This window comes from Apus apus, chromosome Z (genome assembly GCF_020740795.1).
Source record: "Apus apus isolate bApuApu2 chromosome Z, bApuApu2.pri.cur, whole genome shotgun sequence".
Taxonomy (NCBI): domain Eukaryota; kingdom Metazoa; phylum Chordata; class Aves; order Apodiformes; family Apodidae; genus Apus; species Apus apus.
In genome coordinates, this window is record NC_067312.1 from 11334540 (window position 1) to 11357620 (window position 23081).

The 23081-nt window shown below is 47.2% G+C and overlaps 1 protein-coding gene across 1 annotated transcript; it reads left to right on the top strand.

The window, feature by feature from the left end:
• Positions 1-1947: 1947 nt before the first annotated feature.
• ARHGEF39 (Rho guanine nucleotide exchange factor 39) lies at positions 1948-23032 on the top strand. The gene is made up of 9 exons (XM_051642980.1): positions 1948-2094; positions 2643-2737; positions 3307-3427; positions 4485-4603; positions 12503-12573; positions 13379-13507; positions 20688-20917; positions 22179-22267; positions 22464-23032. The coding sequence occupies exons 1-9, from the start codon at positions 1948-1950 to the stop codon at positions 22477-22479; spliced, it is 1017 nt and encodes a 338-aa protein (XP_051498940.1). The 3' UTR covers positions 22480-23032.
• Positions 23033-23081: the final 49 nt, after the last annotated feature.

A 23081-nucleotide genomic window follows, 5' to 3' on the forward strand; every position in this document is an offset into this window, starting at 1 on the left:
CGAGGGCTGGGGCTGGGGCTGGGGCTGGGGCTGGGGCTGGGGCTGGGGCTGGGGCTGGGGCTCTGCCCGGGGCTCCTGGATGTCCTGCCTCCGGCCGGGCGGACTGGGGCCACGTCGGGTCGGCTCCGCGGGCGCGGAGCCGGGCTGCTGCGGCCGTGAGCCGGTTTGAAGTGGGCAGAGGGGCTGGGGGCGGGTAAGAGCCCCCCGAGGCTCAGCCTTCCACAGCAGGCACCGTCCTCAGAGCGGGGCGTGGGGCTTGCGTGGCCCCTGGAGCCGCCCCAGGAGGCGGTCGGTGCTTCCGAGACAGCGGGGGTGGGTGTGCTGTGACAGCGAAGGGAGCGGGGGGGGAGGAGTTCAAAACAGAAAGCTTAGAGTTGTTGTAGGGAATGTTGCTGCTGGGGCACCGTAAAGTGGGTAACTGGATAGAAAGTGGTTTCTGCTCTGAGTTTGAGAAGTCAGAAGCAAGCCAGAGTGCTTCTGTCACCTGTAGGTGAAGCGTCTTCAGTCTGCCCGTGGGCTCCAGGCAGCTCTCCCCCTGCAGACCTGAAACACTTAAAATGTCTCGTTTTTTGGAATAACTGGAGTGTTTCCACTGCTTTATGTGAGTGGGAGATAGTAAAACTTGGTATAACTTGTTTCTCTCTTTCTTTTTTTCCCCAACTGTTGTTATTTCTTAAAATAAATTTGGCTTCAAAATGAAGATCATGACTGCAACCTAGGCTGGCTGAAGGGGCCCTGCAAGTGGTAGTGTTTTGGTCTGTTACTGGTGAGTATGTTGCAGCTGCACACTAATGCCTGCATGGTGTTCCTGCAGTGCTGCCCCTCCATCTGCAGGGGTGCCAGGTCTGCCCTGTTTGACCAAAATGTGGCCTTGGCCAGGCTTTGTTTGCAGATTTGAGGATAAACCTCTAGAGAAGCTCTGGTGCTATAAAATATTGCACACGCCCCTCAGCTATCTGGACTTCTGCTAACTAATTAAATGAGTTTTGGTACTCACTTGATGTGAAACTTCTGTTTCAGATGCTGATTTAGGTATCTGAAATATCTCTGGAAGGCTGTATTTGACAAATTCCCTTATTTCTAATGACACTTCTTTCTGTATTAGTGTAGTTCATCCATGTGGGAACCAGAACTTTTGTGGGAATAGCTCAGCTTCCAGAGAAACCAGACTTCATGGCATGGCAAGTGTGCAACAGCCTGCACTGTGTTTTCATCAAAAGGCAGAGCAGTGTTTAACCAATGGTCTGCTAGCACATGACTCTTTCTCTGGGAGAGGATGATTAAAGAGGGAGTGTTTAACTCGGTAAGAAAACCGTGATGCTTTTGCAGAAGAGAAGAGCAGCAGCAAAGCTGGTTAATAAGTGGGTAGTGTGATTCACAGCAGTTGCTTGGTCCCTCTCCTAGCTGAAACCACAAACTACTGTTAGAAAATGACAGTGCAAGCCGCTTGCTGCTTGGGAACCTCCATGGCAAAGCAAGCAACAGTGCTCTCTCTCTCTCTCTCTCTCTCTTCCCTGCCCAAGACAAATCTTATGGCTGTTTCCTACTCCTACCTGCAGTGCTTCTTCCACCCACTAACTTCCTTTGGTTTATGAAGAATTTTGCATGAAGAGTGGGCAAAGCACAGGAAGCAGTGGATTGTGAGTGGGATTGCACACTTGAGATTTGCTTACAGACGTATCATGAAGTACTGCTTTTGCTTTCATGGTCTGGTCTTCCTACCACTGTTCTCTGGTTGATGCAGTGCTCCTGTGCTCGCCTGTCAGAATGCAGAAGGAAACTGTTAATAACGGTTGCTGGCAATTGAGTTCCCTTCTTTCATAGTAAAGCGTAGAGTTTGTAGCTCAGAATCCTGCCCTGCAGCACAGCTTATTCTTTTGCTTCGTGTCCATCTCTCCTGGCTTTTCGTGATCAGGTACATTCCTGTATCTCAGCCCTGAGGCTGCCATGAGTGACTCTTCCCTGCCATTCCTGGCTGGAGCAAACACTGTGGAAGAGCAAAGGGCTCGCTGGGAGAGAAAGCGCAGCCGGACAGCCAAGGAGCTGCTGGAAACTGAACACCAATACCTTGAGCAGCTGGATTTGGTGGTCACAGTGAGTATTTTGGTCCCTTCTGATATGTGGGTACCTTCAGGCAGCACATACTCATTTTTTGTTGTCACAGGGAATGGTCAAGAGCAAGATTCTGCTACGTCCCTACTGCATGGGACAACTGCTGGCGCTGAAAGCTTTTTTTGTTGTTCTTTTACATCCTCCATAATATCTGATAGCTTGTGGTTTTGGCCCCTTGGCTTTTGCATGCAGATGTAAAGCTTAAACTTTTGATTGTATTGGGGACTTACCTTAAGATGCCTGAGAAGTATGAAACGTAGGGGCACAGACAAGACAGATTATGAACAAGGTGGTGAAAAACAGGCACATCTAGGAATACTAAAATATACTCCATCAGGGCTTTAGTGCTGTTCCACATGTTTACAGTTATGGCTAAAATTACCAAGAAGACTTGCATCTGATGATAGATATCTTAGGTTGGCATTTGCAATATCTGTTGCAACTCTGTGCTTCTGCTGTGTGCCAACAATAACCTTTGAGTGACCCATGAATTTTACATATTTGAAATTCTCTCTTTGTTTCCTACTTAGTTCTTTGTAACAATTTTAAAGGCCAAGGGGACGCTGAAACCTGCTGTGCTGGAAACCATCTTTGGACCCCTGGAATCCATATATTCAGCCAGCCAGTAAGTGAACATACTAAGAACTAGAACAGGCTGCCCAGGGAGGTTGTAGAGTTTCCTTCTCTGGAGACATTCAAAACCCATCCAGACACATTCCTGTGTGATCTGCTCTAGCACGAGAGTTGGACTAGATGATCTTCAGAGGTCCCTTCCAATCCTGATGACTCTATAACTCTATGTGATTCCTGTAATTATATGTGGAGGACCCTATATTGGTGAGGAAGTCAGATTTCAGGAAATAAAACTAACACCTTGTTAAACAAGCATTCACTTCTAGCTCTGCTAGCCTTGGCACTGGCACTTACAGGTGTACTGCTGGTCTGTATCCACATATACAGATGCTCAATTGTTCCCTGGATAGTGGTTTAAACCTAATAGGTCTGCTCTGCAGTATTTTAAAGGGCTGTTTTCTGTAGCTTATTTGGTGACCACCAAGCCCGTATGTGGCACAGAAACTGGATGTGAGGTGGGGACTGACAAAGGAAGATCAGCATTGGAGTGAACAAGAGGGAGCTGTGAAAATGCCACCAGCAATGTACTCCTTACAAACTCTCTTTGCGCCTTGTGCACAGAGTTCTGTCCCTTCACCTGGAGAGAGGGAATTTGGGACCAGGATTGGAAAATTTCTGTCAGCATCTGGAGCTTTATGGCCGCTATGCTGAGAATATGGAGCAGGCAAATAAGACATTGAATGTAAGTAACTCCTTTACGCTTCATGTTCTTTCTTCATTCTCTTTCTCCATTATATCCTTTTTTCTTCTCTTTCTGGACTAATCAAGTTTTTTTCCTTTTTTCTGGGCTGCTGCTGTTTTCTCAGTCTTTCTTCCATAAAATAATGGTGTCCTGGTTTGAGTGCTCTGAAGAGAGAAACTTCTCTACTTATTTAGAATTTCAAATTTTTGAAACTTGTCTCAGGTGTTTGTGCGTGTGCTGAGGATCAATTTCTCAGATTGTGTTCTGTATTTACTACCACTCCTTGGCTGGCAGGCCTGGAGAGTTTGCAGTGGAAACACCAGGGAACAGTAATCTCTTTCTGGATAATTTTCTCCTGGTCTTTTCCACTGCTATTAACTGTATCCTAATAGTGGGGTTTCCTTTTCTATCCCTTTTTTTTTCTTTTTCTTTTTTTCTCTTATAGTAGAAGAAAATATTTTTCTTTCTGACTTACCTCTCCAAATACAACTTGTCTTCCAAGAAATTTCAGAAGAATAAATCTATTTCAGAGTCCTGATAGCTGTGTCTGGAAGTTCAACCATTTCCAGTTTTTGTCTGTGCTTGTTCCCAGCTACAGGATGGTCTGGGATGTTTCCTTTCTGCTCTGTTTTCATACATATATTCACACTTGAGATTTCGCCAAGAGAAAAAGCCATTTTGGATACTTGTCTTGAGGAGATGGGGATGCAGAATTGCATTGCTTTGTCTTGAAATGAGTGACAAAAAGCCATGGGTGGACTCCCTGTTTTCCTATCTGTGTCAACCTTACTTTTTTCTTTATTTCCATTTGCTGAGTATGCTAGCTGCACCCTGCTATGCATGTATGAAGAGGTGATACTGCTTCCACTACCCACTAGGAAATCGTGGTCAGGTGAATGGGAATGGGCCACAAAAGAAATTATTGATGCTTGTGTTTAGGACTGAAGTCCTAAACTCTGAAGTTTAAGAGTTTGAAGACTTCTAAGCTCTAGTGCAGACTAGAGGACATACATCTTTCTGTAGTCTGAAAGCTGCCTGTCTTTTCTGCTGTACACAGGAGCAGCTGAGGAAAAACAAGTCATTCCGACGGTTTAAGAAACTCCAGGAGACTCGACCTCAGTTTCAAGGGAGGAAGCTAGAAGATCTGCTTCCTTTGCCCCTGCAGAGGCTGCACCAGTAAGTAAGCAGTTCTAAGTCTTCAAGGTGTTAGTATGAGAGGGGAAGAAGGAACATAACAGTGTCTTGGTTTCTATGGGAGGTAAATTTGCTTCATGTCTCTCAAGATCAGAGCACATAGAAAGCAACGAAACAGACCTGAAGAAGTGCCTGTAAAGTCCAATCAGCGTACCTGGATGGGAAGTGATTGAGGGAGGTAGCTGCATTTAACTGTGGCTCCTAAGCCCTTCATCTAGCTGTCAGAATCTAAGTGGAGGCTTTCTGTCACCTGGGTAAGCTGCTGAAGTTAAGCCCTCAACAAAAGCAAGCTGTCTGAAGTGGTGCTCTCTGACAGAAAATGGTGTTGCTTCACTTCTGTGTGGGTTGCTGACCTGGAGCATCGTGGCTTAACTCTCGTAGATTTGAACAGTGAACTCCAGGGAGCTTTCTCCCTTCTCTGGCTGTCAGGGCCATATGCTTTTCTGAGATTTGGTGCCTATCACAGTTGACTGAGCCTGAACAGATCTGGTCTGGATGGTTGCATTCTGCTCTTGAGGCATTATCTCCCCTTTGAAGAGGCAGGCTGACTGCACAGGCGAGGGCTGCCCTTTCTTGGGGAGGGTATGTGGGTAATACAGAGCACAGATAGCTTGCTGGGAACCCAGCTGCTGCTATAAATCAAGTAGCTGCTCTTCAACCATGGTCTTACCCATGCTAAAGCAAATTTGAGAGACTGGGAGCCTTGTTTCTTTGAAAATAGCTTGGAGTGAGCATTAACACAGGTAGCTTAATGTAACATTTTTAATCAGCTTGGCAGGTATAAACATAAGCTTTCCTTTTACTGGAATTATTTGGTCATTCCTTTAAATTTGTAAAATAGCAGTATATTTGTCATTGTCCATCTGACTGGAAAAATGGTGGCTTTTTAACAGAAGGTTGTTGCCTTCGGAAAGGCAAGGCGACCTGGTTCAGGAACGGCACGGCGACCAACCCCTGGTCGCTCGGTCCATATGCACACAGACACCAATGTGGTGGATGGCAAAATGGCCTTTATTGCCATGCGGCACGGCATTATATAGCTTGAGTAACGTCACATCCGTTTTGCTTACATCACAGTCTATACACTATTGGCTGTCCTGAGGGGGGGGGGGGAGGGGCCCTGTCTTTCCGTACAGCACGAGATCTTCCGGCCGCCAGACCCTGGCTACATTTCCCCCCTCCCTATGCATAATTAAATTGGCTAAATATAACAGTTCTAAAAAACTACAGGTATAAAAATCCTAGATATAAAACATCCTATTCCTATCTTAAACTTTGTAACAATCTTAAAAATTTTAAATGTACAACGATCTCAAAAATATATACTGTAAACTTGAATAGAAAAATACAAGGCATGTTGAACTTGAGGTAGTTTGGGGGTAACAGGGTATAAAAATATTCCTAGAGCAATTGTTGATGCTCTACCAACATGATGTTAACTGTATCTAACCGGCTCCTGACAAATGACACGAGTCTGTTCAGTATGCAGGGTCCAAAGATTAATGCTATCATGATCATTGTGATCGGTCCCATCAAGGTAGATATCAAGGTGTTCAGCCATGGTGAATGGTTGAACCATGCTGCAAACCAGTCTTGTTGTGCCTCTTGTTGCCGGGGTATGCAGGTTACGAGGACGTCTGGTGATCTGGTTCTGTGGATAAAAACTTAACAGTTTTCATTAGTTTCATTCTGGAGGTCAGGTTTAATAGACTTAAGCGGACACCACTTGACTTTCACATCTTTTTTGACTGCAGCATACCCTCGCCCTGTAAGGACTAGCCTCCACCCTTGTTCCCATTCCCCTAGCTCATTTCTAATTATAACCAACGGGCCGCCTTCTAGCGCTCGAGTGGCCCAATGTTTTTGTGTAGGGCTATTCATCTCTTCCCCCCTAGGAAATTGATTCAGTGCTAAAAGAGTGGTCGCTAGCAGGCGTGCTTGGTCTCCTGAGGGGATGACATTGACAAAACCCTCTGTCTTTGCCAGCACCTCTAATTTAGTTTTCAGGGTTTGATTTGCTCTTTCGACTATGGCTTGTCCTGTGCTATTGTATGGAATGCCATGTATTAGGGTGATACCCCATTTCAGAGCAAATGCCTGGACTGATTTGGAAACAAAATTTGGGCCATTGTCTGTTTTGATCTGACTAGGGATACCAAGCCATGCCATGACCGTTAGCCAATGCTGGATGGTCGCTTTGGAGTCGGTTTTGGGGTGTTGTGTGGCTACGATCATTCCGCTATAGGTGTCCACAGTTACTGCTAGCCACGCTCGAGGTTTCAGCAACTGACAGAGTGTAAAGTCTGTCTGCCACACTTCAGAGGCCTTGAGACCTCTGGGGTTGACTCCACTGGACCACAGTGGTGCTTTCTGACAGTGAGGACATGTAGCAACTACGTGTTTCGCATCAGTGACAGAAATCCCGCATTTCTTCGCTAGCGCTTTGGCCCCGATGTGAAGAGACTCATGTAACTGCCGGGCATCCCTTAGCGCCCACACTCCTTTTGCAGCGGTGTCTGCTTTGTCATTGCCAGTTTGGAAAAACCCTTTGACCGGGTTATGGCTGTTGACGTGGATGACCGATATGGTGCCCTCTCGAGAAGAGTGCTTCTTCCAGCATTAGGGCTACTGCTGATGTTGACACGCCGGGTCCTGACATGGCTAAGCAAAGCTTGGCCACGAACATCGAATCGGTCACTATGTTAAGGTGTTCCATTGGAAACAGTCCACATGCCAGCACTATGGCCATCATTTCTAGCTGCTGAACTGAAAGCGCACAGTCGGTCATTTTGATGCAGTGCCATTCTTCTCCTGATTGCCACACTGCCGCCGCAGTTGAGGTTGTTGAGGATGCATCTGTGAAGACTGTTGGTCCCTGTTGGGGCCGGTCCATGATCTTCTGTGGGATGTCAATGTTGACGATTTCCAGCATTTGAGTCCAGGGGGGCTTTGCAGCGTACCGAACTTCTCCACCAAATCCGACAAGGGCTATAGCTAAATACTCTGACATGGTCACTGATTGTATTGGGAGCTGTTTGCGGAAGGGTAGGAATATCCTGGCAGGTTCGATGCCTAGGTGTCTTAGGGCGAGCTTTCTGCCTTTCATGATGAGATTGCCAAGGCACTCGACTCCTGGAGAGAATGCACGTGATGGCTTTCCTAGGACTATCCATTGTATTGGCTGGGCTTTTTCAGGTGGCCCCTGGGCCAGTGTCCCTACTCCCCCTCCCTTTGTGAAATGTACATACAGGTCGAGTGGAACACCTGGGTTCCACCTGGCGAGCGTGCTTGATGATACCTGTTGCTCGATGAAATCGAGGGAGTTCATTGCTTCTGTTGTCAGAGTTTTTTGTTCCCATGGGTTCTTTCCTTTTAGAAGATCATGCAGGGGGGCCATGATTTCGGGGGGTATCAGGACAATATTGCGGAGCCATTGCAAGGACCCCACTAATTGTTGCATGTCGTGGAGTGTTCTGATGTCCCGACGGATTTTAATTTGGGGGGGTGTTATATAAGAACTGGTGATCCCCACTCCCAGAAAGGTTACACATGGTCCTCTTTTGACTTTTGCGCTCGCAATTTCGAACCCGTTTGTTTTTAAAGTTTCCGAAACTGCTGATACCAGGTGGTCCACCTGACTTCCTGATGGCGCGGCGATCAAGATATCGTCCATGTACTGAATGATAGTCGCTGTCGGGTCACTGTGCCGAACCGGTGCCAGCGCCCGATCCACTGCAATCTGGCAGATGGTAGGTGAGTTGATCATTCCCTGAGGCAGCACTTTCCACTGGAAGCGCAGGTTAGGGCGTTGGCTGTTTGGGAACACGACAGAAAAAGCAAACCGCTCCTTGTCCTCTTCATGCAGGGGTATTGAAAAGAAACAGTCCTTAATATCAAGGACGGCACAAGGTTGTCCTTCTGGTATCATGGAGTTCATAGGTAATAACGTTTGGACAGGACCCATTGGTTGTATCCTCTTATTTACTTCTCGCAGGTCATGAAGGAGACGAAACCCTTCACCAGACCGTTTGGGGATTACGAAAACTGGGGTGTTCCATGGGCTGGTGGAAGGCTCTATGTGACCTCGTTGTAGTTCTCGGTCAACTAGTTCAAGAAGAGCGTCCATTCGAGGCTTTGGCAGGGGCCACTGCTCGACCCACACTGGGTCAGACGATTTCCACATCTGTCTGATCGGTGGAAGTGGGTGTGCGGCAGTGGCCCTCACGGTAAATTTGTCACCCTGGCTTTCAAAAGGGCTAGAGCGTCCCTTCCCAACAGGGGTGGGACTCCAGGCATGACATATGGGAAGAGGGTGATGGTTTTCTCTGGTCCTTTTTCCGTGTGAAGCGTGATCGCTACTAATTGAGCACTCTTTCGAGCCTGGGTTAGTCCTCCGACTCCGCCCACCATGGGGGCATTCTCCAATTTCCAGTGCTGGGGCCAGTTTGTTTCGGGAATGACTGTAACATCTGCTCCAGTGTCAATCAAAAAGGGAACACTAATGGTGATGTCATTTAAGGTATTGCAAAGGGAACAGATCCCCCAAACCACTGGCGGGCTATCACATTTCACTGCCAGGGCCACCCTGGGGTCTCGCCCCCAAAAGGTGGTCCTTGCTGTTCCTGAGGTAGGGGCAGGTTTGGCTGGATTGTTGGTTGAGCCATAAAGTTGGTTGCTTCTCGAGGGTGCTGCGGGTTCGGATGCATTCCACCCCATCCGCGGTTGGTATGGTTGGGCCGCCTCATGTCCCACGTGGGAGAGGGCTGTGCACGGCCCTGGTGCCCTCTCCCCCTCCCGTTTCCCTGGTTTCTAGATCTGCATTCCCTGGCGAAATGTCCCTTCTTTCCACAAACCCAACAGAGTCCTCTGGGTCGATTCTGGTGCGGGGGGAGCGCTGTTGGTGGGTCCCCCAACCGAGGGCAGTTTGCTACCATATGCCCCGCCTGACCGCATTTAAAACATGCCATCACATTAGCCATCATGGTATTAACAGCTGTCTGAATTGGGGTTAGATGCTCTTCCCTTGCGACGTGCCTAATCATGTCCGCGATACTCGACCTCACTGGCAGTGAACGTAGGATTTCTTTGGTTACTGAGTTACACTGCTGACGTAAACAGTCTGCGACAACCGGGCCTTTTGCTTCCGCGGGCAGGGTTGAGGAGTCAACTGCTGCCTGGAGGCGATCCACAAATTGTGCAAAACTCTCACTTTCCTTTTGCTTAATCGAGGACCACGGCGATGGCTTGACAACAGTTCTGGAAGTTGCGTGAATGGCTTCTCTGGCTGCGCGAGTGGTTGCCATAATTTCATGGACCCGCAGGCCCTGGGCCTGCGCCTGGGGGGTGATCATTGTTGGGTCTTTACCCATCAGCCGCTGCAGTGTGGAGCCGTAGAGTGGGTGGTCTGCCCCGGTCACCTGGGCTAGTTGCCTTGTACAGTGGTCCTCCCATTCTTGTTTAAACACAAACATCCCTGCTCCGTCAAAGATCATTCTACAGGCTTGATTTATATCAAATGGGAGCAGATCATCTCCCCCAAAAAGGCCATCTATGAGGCTGGTGACCATAGCAGAATTGAGTCCTTTGTCCGCAATTGCCTTAATAATTGTATGTATGTCCTTAAGGTTTATTGGTGAAAAGACCCTCTGTCCCCCCTCCGTTAGCCGGACCGGGAATGCTAGTGTGGTTGGTGGGACCAAATCAGCACACGCAATTTTTATTCCTTTCCAATCAGTGAAAGGGAATTCTTCCCCTCGCAGTCCTTTTTTATTTCGGATTTTATTTTTATTTTTATTTTGGATTGGGATATATTTGCTTTTGACTGTATTTATTCCCATTTCCTCTTCCTCTGAAGTTGAATCCGTTGCGAACTCCTCACTCCAGTCCGTGTCTGACCCGAAGTCAGAGCTCGACTGACCGGCCGCTTCCGGTTGCCAGTGCCCTTTTGTCGGGCTCCGGCCCCGCCCCCTTCCGTCACGGGCGGGCGGAATCCGGCCCCGCCCCCCTCCTCTGCGAGTGGGCGGTTCCCTCCCTCCTGGCTCACCCCGCCCCCTGCGGGGCGGGCTGTTTGCCCTATAAGGCGGGTGGCTCTGATTGGCTCTCCGCCCTTTGCTCTCGCCCCCCTCCCCCTGCCGCTCGTGCACGCCCAGCGATGCCGGCGCCTCCTCCCCGCCCCCGCCACGTGCGCCTTCTCCCCGCTCCCTCCTCTTGCGCTCGGCGCCATCTCGGGGCGCACATGGCGGCGGTTCCGCCCAGAGCTCCTCAGACCCCGGTATCTCCGTGGCGCCCCTGGCCTCTTCGGCCAGCCCGCGCCAAAAGGATATGGCTCGTCTAAGCCTCTCCGTGAGCGGGTCGGGCTCCGGGGACCGTGGGGGGTCCGGAGACCGTGGTGGCTCCGGGGACTGTGGGGCCGCGCCGCCCCCCCGCCGATCGGGGCTGGGGCTGCGCGGGGGGGTCAAAGCGGGCGGAGATTCCAATGTTTTTGTCTCGCCTCCCCCGGATCCCCGGGCTCGGCGGAATCGTCACCGCCCGGGGGGTGCGAGGTCTGTGTGGCCGCCCCGACTCCCAGTTTCGGGGTGACCTTTAAACAATTCTTTGCCTCCCTCCAGGTCTCCTGTTCTCGTAGGGCTTTCTCCAGGGCCTGCACGACCCTCCCCCACGATTTCAGGTTTTTTCCACTACCCGAAGACATTGTCTCCTTGGCTAAAGCCTTAGTACATTTGTCCCACACCTCAGGGTGGAGAATATCCACCGGCTGTTCAATGACCCCGGTTTGCAAAAGTCTCGCAACAGCAAGAGTAAAATCTTTGGGCTTACAATCAATCCCCCACTGCTTATGTATTTGTAATACGACCTTCACAAGGGTTTCCATTTCGACCTTCACGAGTGCCTCAATCCTCGTTGGTCCCGGAGCGTCCTCCTCCTTGTTGGTCCGGGGCGTCCGCCGGGCTGGTTTTACCGCTCCGGCCGCCGTTCACCAGATTCCAGGCGATTTCCCGATTCGGGGCGAGATCCCTCGGTTCCCGGGTTTCGGCACCACTTGTTGCCTTCGGAAAGGCAAGGCGACCTGGTTCAGGAACGGCACGGCGACCAACCCCTGGTCGCTCGGTCCATATGCACACAGACACCAATGTGGTGGATGGCAAAATGGCCTTTATTGCCATGCGGCACGGCATTATATAGCTTGAGTAACGTCACATCCGTTTTGCTTACATCACAGTCTATACACTATTGGCTGTCCTGAGGGGGGGGGGGGAGGGGCCCTGTCTTTCCGTACAGCACGAGATCTTCCGGCCGCCAGACCCTGGCTACAGAAGGTCTAATTTTTCATTATTCAGCTCTGTTCAGTAGGCTATTTCTTCTGTGATTTCAGACTGAAAATAGTTTTACTTCCTTGGGAGAAAGCATTTGCAGAGATCTGATCCTTTCCAGCAAAGACTGGAGAGGAAAACAGGAAAAGGCAGCTCCTAGTTCTTATGGAAATGCATTTGTTTTCTTGTGTGGTCAGGAAACATATAGTATGAATGCTACCATTCAGTCACTTAAAAAAATAATACTTCAAGGAGAAATTTGACAGTTATTGAAGGCATTTTTATGAAAATGATGGAGTCTTCTAAGAATTGCATAAACTGCAGTAATAAGTGAGGTTGCTTTGTATCAGATTCTTGATAAATGCCAAAGGCTTGCAGGTCTATAAAATAATTAGGTTAAACTACTTGATAAATTTAAAGACAAAATTAATGTGGTGGAAGAAGTGTGACCAAAAGCTGCTTGGTTAGACTCAATCTCATGGTGGAGTGTTGTTCACTGTTTTATCACTAATAGGAGATGCTGCTGTTCCTGGTTTCTTTTTGTGAAATAAATCTACTTTCTCTATCTTAGGTACAAGCATTTCCTTAGAGACCTGCTAGAGAACACCAGCCCAGACAGTGCTGAGTACCAGAAACTTGCAAGTATGATTCCACCTGTAGATGCTGTCACTTTGTTCACTGTTATCCTCCTTGTTAGTATTTGGATCTCATCTGGAATCTACTTCCACAGGAAGAGAAATCTTCCTCTCTCTGTTGTTCTGATGAATGACCATTTCCCATCTTAATCAAGATGTTCCTGAGAACACATCAGGAATAAAAATGTAGAGTAATTGACTGACAAAGTGGCTCAGGGGTTAGACCGGAGAAATGGCAGGTCTATTTTTTTACCATGAGGGTGGTGAGACACTGGAGTAGGTTGTCCAGAGAAGCTGTCAATGCCCCATCACTGGAAGTGTTCAAGGTCAGGTTGGGTGAGGCTTGGAGCAACCTGATCTAGTGAAAAATGTTTCTGCCCATAGCAGGGGAGTTGGACTAGATGATCTTTAAAGGTTCCTTCCAACTCAAACCATTCTATGATTATACTGGTCATGTGCCTCCCATCTGCTAGGACAATTCATGTCCTTCATGCCATGTTTTCTAGCAGTTACCACCAGCTGTGGGGCATTTTCCCTTTTTTTGCTTCCAAATCCAGCAAGCTATTCCTGTGTCTAATGTTTAATTGGCAAGTAAATGTTTTCTAGAGCTGCAGAAATGTTGGTTGGAGAGAGGCCTCTGGAGGTCATCAAGCCAGATCTCCCACTGAAATTACTGAATACATCTGCAGTTGATACTTGGTTTAAAACATTTACTTCTTAATTTCACCTTATCTTTTCACAGCAAGATAGGTAAGGTGTGATATATTCATACTCACTTGTGGTAATGTCAGAATATGCTGCTATCATTTCAGAGACTGTGAAATCTGTTTCTGAGGTATCTCAGTGGGTGCAAGATATTGCTTGTAAGAGAGAGAACTCATTGCAGCTACTCCGGATTCAGAAACTGCTCAAGGGACAGAAGACCCAGGTTTTGACTCCAGGTGGGTCTTACAGACTTTTTTTTTTTTTTTCCAAGTTGAAATAACTGGAGATGTGTTTGCCTTCATCTCTGACTCTTCTTGTATTAACCAGTTTTCCTCTTCTGCCCAAATTTCAGAGATAGCTGGTCAAGGACTGTAACTAGTAATTCCAAGCACCTGTGTTTTTTTTTTTATTTTTAAGTAAGAATTTTTGAGTAAGGATAAGCAGCACCTTAATTCCCTGACATTCAGATAGGAGCAGATGATTGAATGTAGCTTGAAAGTTACTAACAGGAGGTCAGGAATATTAATGTCTCTGTCATTCACACTCAGGACTTAAACAATTTAAAAAGAGTAAATAGCAATGTTGACTGTACTGCATTGCAGGAACCATAGACTTCTGAGTATTAAGGGCCCAAGGACTGTGGTGTTTTAGCTTCGTGGACTTCTGTTTATACCTTTCACATGAAGAATCTTCTTCTATCTGCATACTTAAACTGCGCCAGAAACCAGAGTATTTGTGTTGATAGCTGTGCTATATAAAGCCACAGTCATTGGTGTCAGATCGTGTAATTGGATAACAGGTTTCAGTAGCAGGAAAGGCTGAGGGAGCTGGGTCTGTTTAGCTTGGAGGAGACTGAGGGGCAACCTCATAAATGTTTACAAATATGTTAAGGGCGAGAGTCTGGAGGACAGAGCCAGGCTTTTTTCAGTGTTGTCCAGTGACAGGACAAGGGGCAATGGGTGCAAACTGGTGCACAGGAGGTTCCATGTAAACATCAGAGAAAACTTCTTTCCTGTGAGAGTGACAGAGCACTGGGACAGGCTGCCCAGAGAGGTTGTGGAGTCTCCTTCACTGGAGACATTCAAAACCCACCTGGACAAGTTCCTGTGTGATGTTCTCTAGGTGATCCTGCTCTGGCAGGGGGGTTGGACTAGATGATCTTTCAAGGTCCCTTCCAGCCCCTGAGATTCTGTGATTATGACCCCATGTGTGACTGGGTGCTCTCCATGCCCAGATCACACTCCACTATTGTGAGAAATGTGTCCAGTCTTGGCAGCTATGAAAGGGTCACTTGGGGCTTCACCTGTGCCCCTCACTGAACACTGCTGTTGCAGAGGTCATCTACAAACAGTGCTGCAGCTGGAGAGGAGCGTGAAAGTCGCTACGTGTAGGGGTCCCTAAGGGACTGTTGCAGTCTGGACCCGATTTTGGGTCGAAGCTGCCTTATCTCAGGGCACAATCGCCCTGTTTGTTTGTCAGGATTTTCTGACACCAATTACAAATTCCGGATAGCCTTTGAATTACTTCAGTGGGTCTGTCCCTGGCTTGGGGCCGGCTTCCACCAGGTATAGAACCCATGGAGAAGCTCCTCTGGGAAGCGCACACACACACACAAATTGTGTGTTTAAAATACCACTTTACTGTAACAGTTTTCAAACTGTGTGTGTGTGTAAAACTGGATATGTAAATGTAGCCAGTCAGTAAAGAGAAAGAAAAAAAGACTGTTGTAGTTTGGGGTAGAGAGAGCCCGAAGCTTTCACCGCTGTCGCCCTGAAGCGCCTTCTTTGGGGATCTCAGCAGCGCTGGAGAGATGAGGAGTCTGATGCTGGTTTCCTCACTGGTCTCGGGTCTGGTGGCAGTCACGGCCTGTGCTGGTCTCAGCCAGGGCTGCTTTCAGCTCGGCTCCTTTTGTTTGGTTTTCCTTCTCTCTCTTTGGTCTTCTTCCCTTCTCTCTCCTCACAGCAGCATCAGGGGCGATGGGCGGTAACGACCCACAAACCATCGCCTTTCTGGGCCTGGCATCCATTGCTTTGCAGCCTGAGGCCTCTCCCTGCCTGTGCAGCCCCTGGTGAAGTCCTGCCCCTGCCCTGCAGAATTGCCACCGTTTTCTCCTTTATTCTTATTTTATTTCCTCTGTTACGCCTCTCTCTTACAGTCAATTTCAGTGACAGACATTCTTTTTTGGAAGCCAGTTCTCCACAGGGACACCTCCAGGTACTTGTGAATGTGGTTGTAATTCATACCTGTGGTGTTTTGGGTGAAAAAAGCATCCAGCAGAGGGAGGAGGGAGAGAATTGGAAGGGTGAAAGTAAGAAAACTTGTGAGTTAAGATAAAAAGTTTAACAGGTAAAGCAAAAGCTGCACACAGAAGCAAAGCAGGGATTTCACTCACTGTTTCCCATCAGCAGGTAGGTGGTTCAGCCATCTTCATGAAAGCTGGACTCCATCACATGTAGTGTGAATTGGGAAGACAAATAGAGTCACTTCAAATGCCCCTTCCCTCCTTTCTCCTTCTTCCCCCAGCTTTATATTCTGAGTATGACATCACATTATACGGAACATCCCTTTGGCCGGTTGGGGTCAGCTGTCCCAGCTGTGTCCCCTCCCACCTCGTGGACCCCCAGCCAACTTGCTGGTGGACTGGTGTGAGGAGTAGAGAAGAGCAGTGTCTATGTTGCAATAACAATAATGAAAACATCCCTGTATTGTCAATGCTGTTTTCAGTGCAAATCCAAAACATAGCCCCATACCAGCTACTACGAAGAAAATTAACTCTACTCCAGCCAAACCAGCACACATAGAAGATGTTATTGAACAGAAATTATCATTCTCAAAGATGCTTAGTTAATGGGCACATTAATTTACAGTTATCTTTTCCATTCTACTTAAGAACTCTTTTGTTGATGCTGGCTGAAGGGCAGCTAACAGACTTGTGCTCTGTTTTACTGAGCATGAGTATGTCTGAGGCTGCCTGGGCACCCTGGGATAGCGAGTTAAGTAAAAAGGTAAATCAGTTGACAGAACTGATAAAATCACCCCATGACAAAAAACCTAACCCCAAAACAGTCTAGCTAGACCAGAGATGGCCACTGTTTGACAGCGTTGGACCCACTATTTTTTTGTTTTGTCTTTGAATGTTCTAAGACATGTAGTAGGACAAGTGTTGAGGGACTATAGACACCTTTCCATTATCCAGGCAGAGAACTGCAATGGCTGTGTTTCTGTTAGCTTGAGTCAAGCAGGTATTTATTGGATGTGAGGAAGAGAAAGTTAGAGGCACCTGGACCTTGGCAGCTTTGGGTGAGCTTTCAGAAACAAGTTAGCTTTTGCAGAACTGTTAAGATTGCATCCTGTTACTATGAGGAGTAGAGACAAGAAGACATAATGCTATAGATTCAGTGAAAAGAGGTAGCTCTGGAGTTAGATATCTCACATTTGGCAGTGTCTCTGAGATGAGCTGCTCCCAACAAAAAGAGACCCTCCTACCTTGCTGCCTTCCATATACAGGAAAGATGGTATGAATGGAAAAATATCATTTTAGCCAGAACTACCTCCTTAACACAGAACACTGTTCTGTCATCTGTACTTCCCTAGGGATATTTCCTTGCCCTCCTTTCACAAGACTTTTCTAAAATGCATACCCCTGGCATTCCTGAGCACAGACCTATATCTCAAGACTTCCAGCACAGTCCAGCTCAGACTGTATACTAGGGATGCTGATCACAGCACAGCCTGAGGGAAACATTTCCCAGTCCAGGCCCATACTGCTGACATCTTCCTTCCATTTGTTTTTTAAACTTGGGCTAATTCCTGCACCTCCCCTTGTTTCTCTTTCTCAGTTTTTTATTCAGATAAGAGGAGTGGTTCCTGTGGAGTAAGCTAAGCAGGAGTTCACTTACCTCTGTATTTTGTGACTGTAGCAATCCATAATTACAACAAAATTGTGTTGTTTTCTAAAAGGGACTTACTAGCTCAGCCGGAGTTGAGCCAGGAAAGGCATGAGAAACAGTGGCTGAAAATTTCTGGCAGGTGTTTCCCAGGCCAGATGGCAATACCTTATGGCTTTACATTTTTATAAATAATCTTACTGGCAGGTGTCCTCATAATTCTCCTGAGTTTATGTCAAACTTGTACAGTAATCCTGGTCAGAGGCACTGTTTTAATTATTCCAATTTGTAGATGCCATTTTTTATTGCTGCTCACACCTGGGTTTTTCAAATTGTTTATATTTTTCCTGTCAATTTCTCTGCCTTTTATTTTATTTCAATGCATTTTATGAGTAGGTGACTCTGAACCCTGTTCTGTTAAAGAAAGTTGATAAGGTTGTCCTATTCAAACCTGTCTTTAATGTGTTGTTTTGTATTTCCTTTGCTCTCTTTTCATGAGAGCAGTAGATCTGCATTCTGTAATCTAACTACTGAAGTTCCATATATAGTTAGATGACCTGTGAAATGATGTATTTTTTCTAATTGGTGGCATGCACAAGCAAACCAAATTGAAAATAATATTCAAAGCTTAGGCTCACTTGTGTTTCACTGCTAATGACTAATAACTGGGCAACACAGTTTAAGATATGTTAGATATTAGGAAGAAATTCTTCACCATGAGGGCAGGAAGGCACTGGAATAGGTTGCCCAGGGAGGTTGTGGCTGCCCCCTCCCTGGAGTTGTTTAAGGCCGGTTGGATGAGGCTTTGTGCAGCCTGATCTAGTGTGAGGTGTCCCTGCTCATGGCAAGGAGGTTGGAACCTGATGATCTGAACCTTGTGTTAACAAACAAAGAAGGTCTGGTCACAGATGTTAGGATTGGGGACAGACTTGGCTGTAGTGACCGTGACATGTTAGAGTTTAGTATTGTTAGGGAAGAAGTAGGGTAATAAGTAAGATTTCCACCCTGGACTTTAAGAGGGCTAACTTTGTCCACTTTGAAGATCTACTTAGAAGTATCCTGTGGCCTAGGGGGTAGGGGGGGCCCAAGAGAGCTGGTCAATATTCAAATACTACCTTCTCCAAGCTCAAGATAAATGTATTCACTTTTTAAAAAAAATTAAGTAGAGGAGGCAGAAGACCTGCATTGTTAAGCAAGGAACTCCTGGAAAAACTCAAATGGAAGAGGGAAATTTACAACATGTAGAATAAAGGTCTGATTGATTGGGAGGATTATAGTAATGCTGCCAGAGTATGTAGATACTCAACAAGAAAGGCCAAAGCTTTCTTAGAACTTAGTCTGGCGAGACGGGTGAAAGAAAACAAGAAGGGCTTGTGTGTCCACTGCTAAATGTGGTGGGAGATATGGTAACAGAGGATGCAGAGATGTCAGAATTGCTCAATGCCTTCTTTGCCTTAGTCTTTACTCCTAAGACCAGCCCTCAGAAATCCCAGTCACTGGAAGTAAGGGAACAAAACTGGAGGGAGGAAGAGTCTCCAGTGGTCAGTGTGGATTGGGTGAAAGATAGTTTGAAACTGAAAATGCAGAAATCCATGGGCCCCAATAGGGTGCATCCATTGTGCTGAGAGAGCTGGCTGATGTTCTTGCTGAGCCACTCTCCATAATTTTTCTGAGATGTTTGAGGACTGGAGGAAAGCCAAGGTCACTCCAGTCTTCAAAAAGGGCAAGAAGGATGATCCAGGAAAATGCAGACCAGTCAGCCTCAGCGTCACCCCCATCCCTGGAAAGGTGATGGAGCAGCTCTTTCTGGAGGCGGTTTCTAACCACATGGAAGAAATTAAGCATAGAATCATCCTGTTTGGAAAGGACCTTGAACATCATCAAGTCCAATCATACCCTAAATCCATGAAGGTTATCAGGAGTAGCCTACATGGATTTACTAAGGGGAAATCTTGCTTGGCTAATCTGACATCCTTCTTCAAAGGCATGACCAAATGGGTAGATGAAGGGAGAGCAGTAGATGTAATATTCCTTGACTTCACTAAGGCTTTTGATACTGTCTCCCATAATAAGACTCCTAAGAAAACTCAAGAAATGTAGGATAGATGATTGGACTTTGAGGTGGATTGAAAACTGGCTCAACAACAGAGTTCAGAGTGTTGTGATCAGTGGTACGGAGTCAAGCTGGAGGCCTGTGGCCAGTGGTGCTCTCCAGGGATCTGTACAGGGTCCCATCTTGTTCGGTATCTTAATGAACGACCTCGATGAGAGTGATGAAGTGTATCCTCAGCAAGTTTTTGCTGATGGTATGAAACTGTGAGGATTGGCCGATACACCTGAAGGCTATGCTGCCAGCCAATGAGATCCAGACATTCTGGAGAGCTGGGTGAAGGTGAACCTCATGAAGTTCCATAAGGACAAATGTATTGTCCTGCATTTAGGGAGGAATAACACCAGGCACCAGTACAGATTATGGGTCATCCTACTGGAAAGCAGCTTCATAAAGACCTTGGAGTCCTATTGGACAGTAAGTTACCCACGGGACAGGAGTGTGTCTTTGTGGCCAAGAATGCCAATGGTATCTTGAAGTGCATGAAGAAAAATGTCCCTCAGGTCTAGGGAGGTTCTCCTCCCCCTCTGCTCTGCCCTGGTGAGACCACAGCCAGAATACTCTATCCAGTTTTGGGGTCCCCAATTCAAGAGAAACAGGGATCTACTGGCGAGAGTCCAACAGAGAGCTACAAGGATGATTAAGGGACTTGAACATCTCTCCTATGAGGAAGGGCTGAGAGAACTGGGGCTGTTCAGTCTTGAGAAGGCTGAGAAAGGATCTTATTAATGTCTACAAATTTCTGAGGGGAGGGTGCCAAGAGGAAGGGGCCAATCTCTTTTTGGTGGTGCCCAGTAATAGGACAAGGAACAACGGGTATAAGCTAGAACATAGGAAGTCCAACCCCAACATGAGGAAAAACTTCTTTACTGTGAGGGTTACAGAGCACTGGAACAGGCTGCCCAGAGAGGTTATGGAGTCTCCTCTGGAGACTTTCAAAACCTGCCTGGATGCATTTCTGTGTGACCTGCCCAAGGTGGTCCTGCTCTGGCAGGAGGATTGGACTCAATGATCTCCAGAGGTCCCTTCCAACCCCTCACATTTTATCATTCTGTGATCTTTAAGGTCCCTTCCAACCTTAACCATTCTATGATACTATGGTATGTTTTACAAAGGCTTATATTTAATTTAAAAGTATGCATGCAATTTTCAAACCATGTTTTTGTTCTGGTCTCTAATTTAAACATATAATAACAGCATTTTAATTAACATGGTAAATTTACAACAGCTTCACTCTGCTCCTCATTTGCTAAAAATTTTGTGTAGATTACTGCTGCTGCATGGGGCTGTCAGTGCTGGTGAGCTGGCCCCAGTTGATACCTAGTGCCTTCTGGTGGCTGGAATTGATGTAGAACCTGGTAACCCACAACTGTAGCTCACTCCTGTTTGTCTCATTACAGCCTTTTTTTCCCCAACTAGGACGCTGGTATATCCGGGAAGGCTGGCTGTCGGTGGTGCCTTCAAAGGGAGAAGAACTGAAGCAGAGGATGTTCTTCCTTTTCTCTGATATCTTAATTGCAACAAAGCCCTGCCACCCACTGCACCTGCTGAACTCGAAGAAGCTGGCCTGTCAGGCTGTCTACCCACTTCACCAGTGCGTGGTGGACAAAGTGTTTGGCCACACGCAGAGCCAGGGAGGGCTCCTCAGTGTAAGTGCTCCTGCATCTGCCTGGCAGAGCCATCAGCGGGGTCAGAGCTGTGAAGCAGGTCTCAAGCCCTCACAGCAGCAGCAGGACTGAGATGATGACAGCAGTGACACAGAATCACAGTGGTTGGGATTAGAAGGGACCTCTGGAGATCATCTAGACCAACCCCCTGCTAGAGCAGGATCCCTTAGAGCAGATCACACAGGAACATGTCCACATGGGTCTTTAATGTCTCCAGGGTTAGAGACTCCACAGCCTTCCTGGGCAGCCTGTACCAGTTTGTGACAGTTACCCCTCGTTCTGTCACTGGACACCACTGAGAAGAGTCTGACCCCATCTCCTGACACCCGCCCTGTAGAGTTTTATAAGCACTGATGAGATGCCCCCTCAGCCTCCTTTTGTCCAAGCTGAACAGCCCCAGCTTTCTCAGCCTTTGCTTGTAGAGTAGATGCTCCAGTCCCTTCATCATCTTAGTGGCCTGTGCTGGACTCTCTCCCATAGTTCCTTGTCTGTCTTGAACTGAGGAGCCCAGAACTGCAATGAACCAGTCTGAGTCAGGGCCGTTATGCTCATTTTGGGTGATGTAGGTCATTTTCCCTTCATGATGTAGGCCCTCCTGAGCACTCTGGGGCACAGGCTGCTGGGTGGTTCTCTTAGCACAGGTGAGGAGAGGCCAGTAAGACTGACATGCCCTCATGCCATCAGAGCCATGTGTTTGGGGGGACAGCCCCATGGGCATGTGACACTGAACACACAGCATTGCATTGTGGACTGAAACTCAAAGGATGTGAGATGTCGGGGTGATCACAACAGATGTTGCTCATACATCTAATTCCCTGAGGGTCTTTGTCTTGGACTGATGGCTGAGAAAGGGGTTTCAAGTTTGGTCTTCTGAGGTTGTAGCATCTTGAGCTATGATCTGTGGTGGTGAAAGGACCTTAAGGGCAACTGGGAATAAGGGGAAAAAAAACTAAATGAAGAGCTGCTGAAAACTGCAGTTGCCCACTTCCAAGCACCTTGTTAAATCTTTAAGTGAATGGTCATCTGTGGCTGGAAGGAGTGAACAAATCTGGCACTTGCTCTGTACTCTCCAGCGTCTGGTACCTCCCAGTACCAATGCAATTTTTATTCTGTTTGGGAAAGAAAATGGTGGCAATCAGCATGCAGGGTGGAGCTGAGCTTGGTGGTGGTGGCTGTCCTTTTATCAGTTGCTACCTTGGCAAGGAATGTCACAGAGCAGCAGCAGATTCTGTTTGCCTTGCAGCTTTCCTTCCCACACAAGACACTGCTGCTGATGTCCAGCAACCAAGAAGATATTAATGACTGGTACCGGAGTCTCAGAGCTGCAGTCAGGTAGGCATCTATTTTCTAGAGGTGGGAGGGGCTAAGGAAAGGGGGCAGAACATAAAAACAGACCTGTGAATTTGCATTTATGCCATGGTTATAAGGCTGATACAGTAGAGCTGCCTCTGGCAGCCAGGATAGGAGGGAATAGACAGAACAGATTTCATGTACCAACAGTGAAGTTCCCTTTTGTTTTCCTCTGCAGGCAACTGAAAGCCTGACCCATCCAAGTCCCAGACAGCCTGGCAGGACAACTGCCCCTCTTGGTAGAAGCCTACACAATCCTAGGGAATGTTCAGGGACGTTCAGAAGAACTGCACATAAGAAGGACCACACACTGTGCTTGTGAGATTACTAATGCCTGGTCACCTGCCCTAGTATTAACACAAGTATTGCAAAAAAACCCAGGCATGCACACAGGATTTGCTTATAAAGAATCTGTACCAAGATTTTTCTCCAACTTGGCTTTAGCTTTACACTTTTTTCCCTCAGGTTATTAAATTGAAGGACAAGCAGGAGAGAGCCTGACTTGCTTTCCCTCACCAAATGCTTTTATTCTACTTTCTGTATCAGTGTTTTCGTATTTGTTTGTCTACACACGTCTACCTGCTGTTGCTTCTGGGTCCTTTGATCAAAACACGTTTTAGTTAACAGCAATGTGGGCATAACATTGTATTTTCAGATACTGCTGGTCATTAGGAACAAAGATTAAAGTCTGTCTGAACATTGACTTTTTAGTAATTTCACTGGTTTTATTTCTTCCTTCAACAGTACCACGTCTTTAATTTTCTCACTGTATTTCATTAAACAGAAGTGGCGTGCT

What these genes read in the sequence shown, in the direction of transcription:
- ARHGEF39 (XM_051642980.1), top strand. Translation starts at nt 1,948, where the DNA reads ATGAGTGACTCTTCCCTGCCATTCCTGGCTGGAGCAAACACTGTGGAA. An exon ending in TCCATATATTCAGCCAGCCA is followed by an intron (nt 2,738 to 3,306) that starts GTAAGTGAACAT and finishes CCTTGTGCACAG; the next exon opens with AGTTCTGTCCCTTCACCTGG. An exon ending in GCCAGGGAGGGCTCCTCAGT is followed by an intron (nt 20,918 to 22,178) that starts GTAAGTGCTCCT and finishes TTTGCCTTGCAG; the next exon opens with CTTTCCTTCCCACACAAGAC.